This window comes from Oryctolagus cuniculus, chromosome 8 (assembly GCF_051225735.1).
Source record: "Oryctolagus cuniculus isolate XC-2025 breed Fujian yellow rabbit chromosome 8, ASM5122573v1, whole genome shotgun sequence".
Taxonomy (NCBI): Eukaryota; Metazoa; Chordata; class Mammalia; order Lagomorpha; family Leporidae; genus Oryctolagus; species Oryctolagus cuniculus.
Genome location: NC_142874.1, coordinates 120,369,732 through 120,383,429, shown reverse-complemented (window position 1 = coordinate 120,383,429; position 13,698 = coordinate 120,369,732). Strand labels below are relative to the sequence as shown.

General features: G+C 44.5%; 1 protein-coding gene across 1 annotated transcript in view; it reads left to right on the top strand.

Moving 5' to 3' along the window:
• Positions 1-13,698, top strand: part of PARM1 (prostate androgen-regulated mucin-like protein 1) — a 112,731-nt gene that overhangs the window by 87,057 nt on the left and 11,976 nt on the right. Inside the window, exon 3 of the mRNA XM_008267742.5 lies at positions 9,432-9,510. Coding sequence (XP_008265964.2) covers positions 9,432-9,510 — 79 coding nt within the window. The remainder of the gene's footprint in view (positions 1-9,431; positions 9,511-13,698) is intronic.

Genomic DNA, 13,698 nt, shown 5'->3' with positions numbered 1-13,698 from the left:
CCATTTTCCATGGACCTTTGGAAGAATCCTAACACATTTTTAACTCTATGCTTTTTAGATTTGTAAAAATGCTATTAGATAAAAGTAAAGCTAGTCCCCAAACTAGACCTTCTGATTATGTAAAATGGAAAAGTCTAGATTTGGGGGATCCTGCCTCAAAAATGAATCCTAACTCTGCCCCCCTGGCTAGCATTTAGGAAGGAGGGTAAACATGAGGCAAAGCACTCAGGCTGTGATTACAGTGATCTAGCTGTGATGGAATTTGCCTCTGCCACTATGTGTGAAGAAATGACTAAGTAGCAATTCAATGATTGAAAGATCTTGGAGGTAGAAGGAAGAAGATCTAACTTAAAGAAACAAGCTTAAGCTGTTTGTATTAAAAACACTTCTGTAGCATATTTGCATGCAAGCTGTATGGCTCATAAAGGAGCTTTCTTTTTGCATCATAACTACTAATAAGGTTCAACCAAAAATAGCTAAGCTTCAGAAGAAATCAGAGTTATTTTATGAATTACTTATTTTGGGCCTAGTTAAATGCAGAAGTATAATTAGGTGTTCCCAGCTCTCAGGGATTTTGAATCTGGACAGCAGGCAGAATGTGCTTACATAAAACCATTCGTACAACAGTGTATTTCATATGTCTATATCTTGCATCTATAATATACATAACTACCCACAGCTACATATGCCAGTATCCATTATATACTAGAATAAATTAACTAAACTGTGCCACACAAAGTAAAAGCAAACATCTAGAAAAAGAAAGCCCAAGATAGCAGCCATCTTCAGGGATGGTATCCAAGAGGTTGGACTTGGGAAAGTTCTTGCAGAAACAGGTGCATCCGCCTTTCCTGTGTTCCTGTTCCCCACATTACCTAGCCCCAACCTGACACCATCTCAGTTTCCAGAGTTCTCCATTCTGAGTTCTCCATCTGAGTCCCCAGCCACTTTCACATCCCTATTAGTTTCCATTACACCCTCTTCTGTAGACTGTGGTTCTGGTTTTGTCACTGCCATAAATTGTGTGACCTTGGGAAAGCCATTTACCCAGTCCTTCAGTATATGGGTCCCTCAATCCGTCAAGTGAAAGGTTGGGGCTACACAAAGACCTTGACAGCCCCATCTCCCCAGTTTGTGGTGAACTAAAAAGCTTTTGATCCTCCTAACAGTGCTGAGAAGCAGTGGGAACAGAAAGTAGCCAATTTTGGGGATAAGGACAGCAGTCAAGGTGCTTCTGTCCTCAAGCTGAGTGCTGACCCTTCAAGCCCAGAAATGTTAGCAGTCTGTTCTCCCTGCTGGCTCCACCTCAAGCCTTCATTGCTGCCTGTCCAACTCCTACCCCTCCTCCAGAGAACAGCCTCATCTTAACCTCTTCCCAAGCCTGCCCCAATCTTTTGCAGCCCACCTCCCTCAGTTATAGGCAGAAGTAGAGTTTGGTACCACCCATCTCTATACTTACCTACCTGCCTGTCAGCACTCCTGCATGCTCTTGCACTCTCCTGCATGCTTCCCAGGGCCTGACATTTGTTTCTGCATTTGGATGATGAAACCACAGGGCTTCTACCTGTTGCTTCTCTGTACCCTACAATGTCCTAGCTAAGGAGGGATCCATGGAACCGATTCAGAACAGGCTTGTGGGATTGATTTAAGGTAAAGAAGGAAAGACAAGCTTAGTTCTCCCAGCAGAGGTGGAGAAGGAAGAAAGTAAAAAAGCAAAATATATGCAGAAGTCAAAGAAGCCAAGGCCAGAAGTCAAAGCAACTTTCAGTAATAAAATTAGGATTTCCTTCCTCCTCCGCCACTTAGGGTGGTGGTATCCAATTACTGAGGCTTTCTTTTTCATTTTTTATCCCCTGTCATACAACCTACATATCAATCACCACCATCACCATCATCATTGAAAGCTTCAGGTGCCATGTTTATACCTTGGGTTATTTTTTTTATTTGACAGAGTTATAGACAGTGAGAGAGAGAGACAGAAAGAAAGGTATTTCTTCCATTGGTTCACCCCCCAAATGGCCACCATGGCCAGAACTATGCTGGTCTGAAGCCAGGAGCCAGGTGCTTCCTCCCGGTCTCCCATGTGGGTGCAGGAGCCCAAGCACTTGAGCCATCCTCCACTGCCTTCCCAGGCCACAGCAGAGAGCTAGACTGGAAGAGAAGCAACCGGGACTAGAACCAGCGCCCATATGGGATGCCAGCACCACAGGCGGAGGATTAACCAAGTGAGCCACGGCGCCGGCCCCAACCCTGGATTATTTAATACATAGTCAGCGCTATAATATGTAGGCATTCCACATCAAAATCATACAGACAAAAAAAATTGTGTATATAATGAACATAAGCAGATTTTTGTACTGTCATTAGTCCCTAAACAATATCATGTGCACCTATTTACATATAATTTACATTGCATGCAGTATTTCAAGTAATAAAGAGATCATCTAAAGTATACAAAGATTTACATAGCCATATGTAAATACTACACCATTTAATATAAGGACTTGAGCATCTGTGGATTTCAGCATCCACGGAAGATTCTGAAAATATTCTCCTGTGTATGCTAAGGGGTAATTGCACTGCAGTGTCCAGCAGTTAGCAATTATTTTAGATTAGAGCACTTGCTAGAAACCAATGACATGGGCCAGCTTACGTTGCTATTTTGTGACTGTTGTTGACTCCTAATTAGTCCTCTCCCAACTAATTTGAATTAATGAGCTTTGACTCACCTTCACCAATGCCTACCAGAAGACCCTACGCACCACACAGTCCCATGTTAGGCCCTGATTCCTAGACAGTCAACATAAAGCAGGCGGAGAACGGCAGATTTCATCTCAAAGTAGACAAAGACTAACACCAGAGCCTGGGATGCAGGAGAGCCCAGTGGGTAATGGCATCAACTCTGGAGCCAGAGCCTTCATCCCATTTCTTCTTATTACCAATCCTTTGCCTTTGTACCCTTAGCATCTCTCTGCCTCAGTTTCTCCATCTGTGAAACGGAGATAACAAGAGTGCCTACCTTAAGGAGTTCTTGTGAAGATTAAATGAATTGAAATCAGTGAAGTTCTTGAAGCAGTCCCTGGCACAGAGTAAGGAACAGGCAGGTGTTAGTTGCTGCAACCTTTATTGTTGCTTATGACTGCTGTTAGCATTCTCACTCTGGGGAGGAAGGAGCTGGGGTCTGATACTATTACTGTGAAGATGGAAGCGCCTAGCAGAGTTAGCAGCAACGTGAGCACACTCAGAGCTTTAACTGTAAGCCCCTTGCCTCTCCAGTCTCCCACTCACCTCTTCCAACCATCTGCAGACACACCCTTTGAAGGAAAGAATTCCTTTGAGACAAAATGATCCTTTCCTTTTGGTGGCCTTGACCAAGAAGCTGCCACACACTGCAGTGGCCACCTGCTCCCCTTCTACACTTCTTTCCTAACCTCTGGAGCAGCAAAAGAAAAGAGCAAGAATGTTCAAAACAGTCAAGAGGCTGTTAAAGAACTCCTGTCACGACGGATCAGAGGCAGACTCATGTACCCAGGAACTTGGTCAGGTCCTTACACTGCATTCTACTAAAGCTGATGGTGAATTTTCCAGGAGAATGTAGTTCAGGAGTCTGAACAATGGACAGGAGTGAGACACTCACTCTTTCTTCATCACCTGAAAAGACCCCATAGCTAGTTCCTCCATCCCTAGCCCTCATGGAGCCACCACAACTTTTACAAACAGCCTGATCAAGTTCTTTCTCTCAGAGGTTGTTCAAGTTCACTGTCACATACTTGTGTTTTCATCTTTTTTTTAAAGATTTGTTTTATTTATTTGAAAGACAGAGTTACAGAGAGAGGTAGAGACAGAGAGAGAGGTCTTTCATCTGCTGGTTCACTCCCCAGATGGCCGCAATGGCCAGAGCCGAGCCGATCCGAAGCCAGGAGCCAGGAGCTTCTTCTGGGTCTCCCTTGAGGGTGCAGGGGCCCAAGGACTTGGGCCATCTTCCACTGCTTTCCCAGGCCACAGCAGAGAGCTAGATCGGAAGAGGAGCAGCTGGGACTAGAACCAGTGCCCACATGGGATGCTGGAGCCTCAGGCCAGGGCTTTAACCCACTGCGTCACAGCGCCGCCCTTCATTTTTTCCTCTTGCATAGAACTGGCACATAGTCCTGCCAAAGAGGCCCCAGGAAACGTTTCCTTCATGGTCAATGGCAAACACAAGGAAATCTCTCAACAAGAGGGTCTCCAGAGGAAGAGTGGAGTCTGGGGACACTGCTAAACCAGAGGGACAGGCGGGCACTTTTAGGTGGAGTGAGGAGAGGTAACGTGGACATGAGTGGAGCCTCTCTGAGTGTACAATAAGGAGAAGAGTGCACCTGTCTGTGGCCTGAGAGGTCTGAGAGGCCTCCTCACCTATGGGTGGGGAGGAGACCCTTAAAGTGATACTGTTGTGGTCAACAGGGGTCCCCAGTAGTGTTTTTCCAAGTTCTTCTCTCCAGATGTTGAAGGAACTGGGGAGATGTAAAGGTGTACAGGAAAGTGGGAATTATTAGAAGGGATAGCTCATTTTCAGACCTGAGTGCAGGCACTCAGTTATATTTCTTATCTTCTTATCCTGTCTCCATGATGAAGAAAGGGCGGTGCCCCCACCCACCCTTTACAGGGTAGGGTATGCTCTAATTGAATAGTCAAAGGACGTATTGCACGTGGTGATCTCCAGGAAAGTGTCATGGCTTCTTTCTGTGGGGCTGCAGCATCCGCATGGTCATCCTGGCATCTGGTGCATGATGGGAAGTGAAGCTGAGGTGCGTGATGGGGAATGGGCATGTGAAGCCTGCAGTCATGTTGATTAGCACAGAAAGGGGTGGGGTTTGTGCGGTATGGGGCTGGAGCACAGAGACTGCTGGCTTTCTCAGTTCCTCCTCTCTAGCTCTCTGCCTGCCCACATCAATACCACAGTTTATGCCAGGACTGTCACAGGAAGCAGAACAGACCAGAGTCCAGGCAGGGGACTGATGACCTCTAGGGCTGCATCCTGCCTCAAGACTATAAAGGAGTTGGGTGGTCATGAACTGTGTCCAGCCAGGAGCTTGGCCCTCTGGGAGTTTGCTCTGACTGCTTCAGGGATATTATCTAACTCCATTCAGACAACTTTTCCAGAGTAAACTTCCTTCCATCCAATCACCTTGTCACCCATGAAGACTCTCAGGGACACGAGGTGAAGGGCAAGGGGCCAGGGTGCTGGACCTTAGATGTAGTTATAGGAGTGGGTTCTCAGGGAAGACCTGGAACAAGGGATTCCAAGGTAAAGATGCAGATAGCCTACTGCTAAAAATAAAATCTTAGTATAGCACTTAGAGTCAAATGCTTCAGTTTCCATTTTCTTTTCATCACCATTACATTTTGGGGGGTGGGCATTTGGTATGGCACTTAAGACTCTATTTGGAATGCCCACATCCCATATTGGAAGGCCTAAGTTCAGTTACTGGCTCTACTCCCAATTCTAGCTTCCTGTTAATGCACACTCTGGGAGGCAGTGGTAATATCTTAAGTAGTAGGGTTCCTGCCATACTCATAGGAGACCTCAGTGGAGTTCCTGACTGCAAGCTTTGACCTGGCCCCACTCTAGCTGTTCAGGGCATTTGGGGAGAAAACCAGCCAATGGGATATTTCTCTCTCTCTCTCTCTCTCTCTCATAAATAAGTAAAAGTATTTTAAAATATTTTAAAATAAATAAAATACTTTTTATTTAAAATAAATATAAAAATATAAAATATTTTAAATAAAAAGTATGTTAATATTTTAAAAGTATATTGCATTTATTTATTCAATATTAAGTAAATGATTTAAATACATGGTGTGAGCTAGAGACCGTCTGATGCTTGGAGTCCACAAGAAACAGCAAGAATTGTGGGACTGCTGTGCTTGGAATCTGCCTGCCAAAACTTATAAACCCAACACCGAGTGTTTGAAAGAAGGAGACACAAAGATCCAAGAACACACAGAGACAACCTGGCCAAGCTGAGAAAAGGGCAGAAGGAAGTAGCTGGTAGAGTAATGATTGATAATGCAAAACCTCGATGGGATAGTCTTGTGTTCACAGGCTCAATCATTTACCAGCTGTAACACCTTCATCAAGCTCTACATCTCTCCTTCACTTCCTCTTTCATATTCCCCTCTTCCCATAAAGGAAATTGCATGAGAGCTGTAAATTTCTTGGCACAGCATAGTCACCTGAAAATGCAAGCTATGATCATTGTTTAGCTCCTTCCTTCCCCTTCTAGGCTGTTACCCAAGCGGGACCCTGAGATAGTCCAGACTTCAGGGAGGCCCAAACTTCAAGGGGCTTTGCTTCATGGGTCTTCAACAGTCCTGTGGGTGAAATGTGTTGGTGCAGTGGAATGTGCTAACACAGTGGATCATTCTTGTATCTTGGCTTATAAAATAGATCCATTTCCTCCAGTTCTGTCTGTGATTCTGCCTGTTCCTGAGCATTTCAGGCTGAGTCACACCTGTTCTGTAACTCGCAAATCCTAAGGAGGAAGAACTTGTATAACAGGTTCCCTGCCCACCACCCTCCAAGCACACTGCCCAGCAAGCATCCTGCACCTTCCTCACAGGCAGAGCCTCCCTGCTGCCGGACACACCTTCCCCATACGTCCCAAAAAGGAGAGGAGGAAGAGGGAAACTCTGGTTTCTTTGAAAAGAGAACTCAGGAGTAATGACATTTGTTTTCGCAAAGAGGAAGTAATCGTTTTCAGTCACCACAGGAACATGCTAGGTTAGCTCAGTAACTGCCCCACCACCACCACCACCACCATGTGCTCAAACTGTGGTGGCCACCGGGGTGGAGCTTCCCAGAGCTGAGGTTACCACCCTTGCCTGACGCCTGACGCAAGCTCAGGCCACAGGCTCTCCCAGAATCAGAGCTGACAAGACTTCTACTTCCAGAGGACTCCTGCTCCCATGGCTGGCCCCCTGTGAGAGGAGCCCGCGGGTAGCTGAAGAGTTAATAAGGCAATCTGAGTCCTCTGTTTAAGTGCAAATGTTTGACATTATACCTCTGGGTCTCTTACTGGGTGGTTCCATTCCAGCTCTCAGAAGTGCCCCTGTGCCCAGCTGCCCTCCCGGGCCGCTCCTGTACAAAGTCACTTGCTCATTCCAGCTCTGGACACTTAGGCTGACGGCTTCCATGGCCAAGGAAGGTGGCCCTATTTACAGAAAGCTAGACAGCCACCATCTCATCGAGAAGTGGTTACTCTACCACTGACTATTGCAAACAAATGAAAAAGCACTGGAGTTGGTAGCAGTAAATAAATAAATTCCGTGAATCACAGAGTTGGAGGAGATCCAACTGCTTAGAGTTAGAGAGGAAATTTGGGCAAAAGTGAAACCATGATTTCCTATATGAAACTATCAATAGGAAAACCAGCTATTTTTCTTATCTTCTCCAGTTTTTTTAAAGGGACAAATGAAATTAAAAGATCAGTTTTTCGATAGCTTCTAATTGCAAGGACTATATCTTTTTGAATCTCAAAACACCCCCATCACCTTGCCTTGTGGTTATAAACCTCCTTTCATAAACTCTTAAAAGGGCTGTTAGGAGGCGTCAGTGAACTTTGAATTGTTCTAATTTCAGCACACTCAGGAGGCCAAGAAGCTAAGAGTAGCCTTTCAAAGTAGGAGTGGAGGCTTTTTATAAGGGAATCTGACCTCAGACTTTCTCTATGTGACCCAATCTGCACATTTGAGAATCAGTGCCTCAATCCTATCTTTGCAATTCTGAAAAAGGAAAGATAATTATACTGATGCAGCTCAGAAGGATTCCAAAAGCAAAAAAAAAAAAAAAAAAATGGATATGCAAGTGCTCATAGTGTGCAAATGCCACAATGATTGAGTATGGTCAGTCAGTGTAGACACATCACTCTGATCTTCATCCTGATGTTAGCAATGAGCTTCTCTGGTTCCTTTAAAAACTATAACCAGCTGGAGCAGGCAAGTGTGATGTTGCCTTCTCTCACCCAAGACTTTTGGAGAGCTGCTAATGAGTAATAAGTAGATTTGCTTCTTAGCTGTGCTCTAATTCTTCTGGTGGAAGAAATAACAAAAAGAACAATAAGCAAAAGCCATTCATAGGAAAGGGAAAAGAATAAAAGGAGAGATGGCCAAGCAATCTGCAAATGATAAATCTCCAAAAACAATAGGGGCAACCTGGGGCCTGAGAGATGGGAGTCAGTCACAGAACCACACTTGTATAGTACTTTAGATTGGTACATGTCACACCTCCTAATCTCCTTCAGGTCCCGTGAGGTAGTCAGGGGTAACTCAACAGCTTGTGGCCACATAACTAATAATAGTTGAACCATGCTTGAGTCCAACCTTCAGTCTGCAAATCTCTCGTGCTTTTTCCAGTGTGTGTAAGCTGAGTCCCATTCATTTGTTAAAGTAGTATGCAATTCCCCAGTGGCTTGAAAGAGGAAGCTTGGTTCCCTAACACCAGCTTTAGTGCTTAGAAGTCATTCTATGTATTAGGAGATAAGGGTTCAATTGATTCTTGGCATTTCTAAAGTGAAATAAAACTGAAGTGTACACATTATTAGTCCAAAGCTCACACAAAAAGAATGTTGTGCTTCTCAACAGAATTCAGAGGCAGCATGGGTATTCCTACAAGGCTGGAGGCTCAAGGGGGGGGGGGCTTAAATGCCCATTATAGTTGATTTTTACTTTATAATTGTACCTGCTCATTTCTGCAAACAACAAAAAAATTGTGTTACCTCCCAGACTTGACCTTATTTTTACACCAAACTTGACTTTTATTCTCCACAAAACCAACTTCCCATCCGAGAATGAAAGCTGGCCATGCTTCTCAAAGAGGAGTTTTTCCAAAAATGCCTTCACTGTATGGCACCACTCAAACTGGCCCATCTCCCAAGGAGACCCTTTTGAAGCAGGCACTACTGATAGACCTGTGTGGTTCTGCTTTATTAAAAACCTGCTGCATGGCTTTGAGTGACCTTTGAGTAAACACCAGTCTCCCAATATTTCACAAGTTAGAGGAAGATAAGCCAGAGCCTATAAAAGAAGAAAATAGAACATCAAGAGATTTAAAATCTACTACTCCTACAAACAATGCCAGCAGCAGCAGATGGGTGGCATTCTTAGAAAGGTAAACAAATATTACTGTGCACTGGTCTCTGACTTCCAGGCCAGCCAAAAGACAAGTATGGAAGTAAATCCTGACCATTTACCAAACTTCGCCCAGCAGAGAAAGGTTTATGGCAGCAGAATTAAGACCCTCAGTTTTGTTCCAAGTTCCAGTGCCAAGTTCCCTGAAGGTGAATAACTTTTCCCTCTTCCAGAGAAAAGCTGAAGCCAGGCAGAGGTGAGTGGTAGGCATGCCGCCGTGGTTAAACTCTCTTTTCTCTTCCTTCCCTTGGCTTCTTCTTGCACAGGCAGCATCGCCGCCATTACTGTGACTGTCATTGCCGTGGTGTTGTTGGTGTTTGGAGTGGCCGCATACCTGAAGATCAGGTGAGACACACCTTCCCCTTCCTTAAAAAGAAAGGGATTTCATTTCGCTGGGCTCCAAGCTGAGCGCTGTTCTGCTGAAAGCAGATTTCTTAATAATATCTTTGCCTTCGGAAACATTGGCAAAGGAGTACAAATGGCTAGTACCCTCCATGCTTTGCAGACAGACACGGTCCTGTCTGAACCTTGGCAAGGTGGAACAAATAAGCTGCAGTAGAGAATGGTGATGCAATGAAGCAAGAGTCAGCCTGGGGTCAGGAAACAGCCCGGGACCCTCTCCTCATCCCTCGCTTCATCATCCCAGGAGAGCCGGGCCGCCCAAGGCTTGAGTTTTCTCACCTGCGTGATGGAAGAATGCAGAGAGGCCACTAGTCCCTAAATACAGATGTTCTCAAGAGTGGTCTGCAGATGTGTGCCCAGTTTGTTAATGACATTTTCTCTGGTTCTGATGCAACAAGTGAAAAATATTAAGTGTAGCGTTTTCCATAAAACTAGGTTTTTTTGCCTGAGATCATATCTTCATAGTTTGGGGTGATTTTTTTTTTTATTTTATTTATGTATTTGAGAGGTAGAGTTACAGACAGAGAGAGGGAGGGACAGAGAGAAAGGTCTTCCATCCACTGGTTCACTCCCCAAATGGCTGCAATGACTGGGGCTGTACCAGGCTAAAGCCAGGAGCCAGGAGCTTCTTCCGGGTCTCCTACATGGGGGTAGGGGCCCGAACACTTGGACAATCCTGAGCTGCTTTCCTAGGCCACAGCAGAGTGCAGGATCAGAAGAGAAGCAACTGGGACACGAACCAGTGCCCAAATGGGATGCCGACACCACAGGCAGAGGCTTGGAAACCAAACACAAGAATACACCATGCCAGGGCCGCTGTGGTGTTTGTACATACACACAGCACCACCACCACCACCACCACCAGGGCTGCGATTCTTCCTCAGGGAGCATCCAACTGCCCTCCCTTCCTATCTATCCTTGGTCCCCACTTGGAAACGACATTTGTCTTTTCCCATGTCCATGCAGATGTCTTCTCTCATCTCTTGTGGTCACCCCAGCCAGTCCAGAGCAGCTGCTCAGAATCTCTCCCCTCCTCCTTCCCTTTGATCTCCAATTGTGTGTTCTAAATGTGCACCAAATCGATCTAATGAGGGTGTCCAGATTGGAGAAGGCCTTGTAACGTCATCTGCAGCCAAAGTGCATAGAACAGGAAAGGCCAGTTTTCAAAGAGAAATTGGAAGAGAAACTCCAGTGTGACCTGTGTGGAAAAGCCTTTATAAAAGCATCCAGAAGTTTCTTTCAGATTAAAAAGCAAACCTTCCTCTTCATTAAGTCTGCATTTCCTTGAGCACTGAATTTTATCAATTATGTCTTTCTGAATGCTACCTTTCTCCTTCTTGTTTAATGATTAGTTTATCACTGCAGATATGCAGTATTTTAATTAGTAGCTAAATTGGGCTTTAGGAACTACTCTGGGAACCTCACTCCCACTTTGTAATGAAGTAGATATGGAAAAACTCGTTGTGCCTCACCCTCAAAAGGGACTTACAGATAAGTTGTAGCCATTGTTGGAATCCTCACTGGTGAGTTTCTGAAAGGTTTTGTCACCAAAAACAACCTCCCCTGGAGTATGGTACGCTATAGAAATACTTTCCTCTTGCTACTCACTTCCCAAAAAAGTCATGTTGAAATAACCCAAAGGACTTTCCCTCTTGACTCCAAGAAAGAATTCAAGTTTACCATCTCCAACCAACACCGACTAGAGGCAAGCAGTCTAGAACAGTGACCAGGAATTTAGACACCAGCCATGCTCTTTCCCCTTCCTGGTGCTGTGACTTGGGCATGTTATGGAGAATATCCAACCCTTGTCTCCCTCAGCTGCAAGTTAAGGACAGTAATTTTAATTGCTGAGTAGCATTGTTGGGAGAATTAATGCATAGTGTTTCCCAAGAACATTGCACTACCAAGGTCATCATCATCATCATCATCAAGGTGATAAACTGGAAGGAACCATGGTAAGATAGGGTAGATGGATACATAGATACACGCATACACAGTTACATAGACACATGGCTAGTCAGTCCTGGCTGGGTAGATGGACATATAGATACAAACATACATAGGTATGTAGACACATAGACAGTGAGACTGTCCTGACTGGGAAGATGGATACATAGGTGCCTGCATACAGTTACATGGACATAGGATAGTTGATGAGCACCAGCTCTGTGCCAGGCTTTTTTTTAAAACACTGGGACCATGTCACTGACAAGGCACACTCCTGCCATCACAGAACCTTCTCTGCTTGGAAAATTTTGTTAGCACATTATTAATTTTTTCTAATCTAATGAGTGCAATTAACATAGTATAAAATTTAGTTTTAAACTACATTTTCTGCAGACCGTCTCAACATGAGATAAATTCAGTGAATGAGTAAATTGAATGCATAATTGTTTCCTTCTCCCATATAGGTTCTCTACCCTAAATGTAGAAAGGTCCACAATGATAAAAAATATGAGGAGTCTAAGAAGTTCACGCAAAAGGCATATTATAAAAAAGAACTCATTGATTTCCATTTTTTAAAAAGATAAGCTTATCTTTTAATTTTATTCTCTATGAGCCTTTCTGAATTGCTCTGGCATAAGATTGCTATTTATCTACCATGCTGCTTAACGTTTGGCACTATAAACTTGAGCATGGATAAAGTGATCAGAATCCCATTTTAGAAACCCCCTAAGGAAAACCCCGTTCTGCTCTTCCCTTGATTATTTTGGAAAAATGATAACATAAGGAGGTTAACAGCTCTCATGAATCTCAAGGCTTAAACCCCTTCAAGTATAATTTTGCCAGATTCTTGGAAAGCCCCACTAGTCATTCATCAAAAAATATAGTTGGCTCTGTTTATGCGTGTGTGTGTGTGTGTGTGTGTTACCTAAGGGTAAGTTTTTCCTTGATTAGAGATTTATTCTGCCTTTATCATTCCAAATTCTGAGAACAATACCATGACAAGAGATCTGTTGTCCATGGTCTTTTAGCTCACTTAGCTAGAGCAGCTAGTGACTGACCATTAGCTTCTAGCCTACAACCCTAGGCTATACCCTGGGCCAGCCAAGTACCTGCAAATATAAAGGGAGAGTTTATTTGAAAAGACAACCTTGGGGTGGGTGTTCATCACAATGGTTAAGAAGTCAGGGGGCCGACACTGTGGCACAGACGGCAGTTCGAGTGCCGGCTGCTCTACTTCTGATCCAGCTCCCTGCTAATGTGCCTCGCAAAGCAGCAGAAGATGGCCCAAGTCCTTCAGCCCCTGCACCCATGCAGGAGACTCAGAAGAAGCTCCTGGCTCCTGGCTTCAGCAAGGCCCAGCGACAGTCATTGCAGCCATTTTGGGTGTGAACCAACAGATGGAAGACTTTTCTCTCTCTGTCTCTACCTCTCTCTGTAACTCTACTTTTCAAATAAATAAATAAATCTTTAAAAAAAAAGTCGCCTGTGATGCCCACATCCCATATCAAAGTGCCTGGGTTCATGCCCCATCTCTGCTTCCAATTGCCCCTTCCTGTTAATGAGTACCCAGAGGGGAAAATAGGTGATGGCTCAAGTGGTTGGATCCCTGCCACCCAAAGAGGAGACCTGGATTGGGTTTGTGGCTCCTGTTTTTGGTCTGGTCCAGTCATAGCTGTTGCAGCCCTTTGGGGCATGAACCAGCAGATGAGAGATATCTCTGTTTATATCACCATGTGTTTTGTTTGTGTGTCTTCACCTTTCAAATAAATAAAATGAATTTAAAAAAAAATTTAAAGGAAGCCTAACAACCAGAAAATCAGCACATCTTGCTAGCTCTCCTATCAGCAGCTTGGTACTTTCATCTTGGTTTAGTAAACTTTTTAACTACTTGTTTTGCACAGTCCTGTTCTCCTGAAACCCATGGCCTCTAGTTCGGTCGTGGTGTCCTCAGCCCAGAAAACCACCTTTTTGTAACCTGAGCCACTTTTGGATGTGGCACAAAAATGAACTGCCCTGAACCCGCCAACCCCTTCTCTGCAGTTGAACCCCTGCTTGAACCAGCAGCAGCAGGAAGTAGAGGGAAAAGCATGAGTTTCACAGCCAAGTTCAATACTGACCTTTCTGCTTCCTGCTTGGGTGACCTTGGCCAAATTATAATCTCCATGATCCTGAGAGAGACAGAGA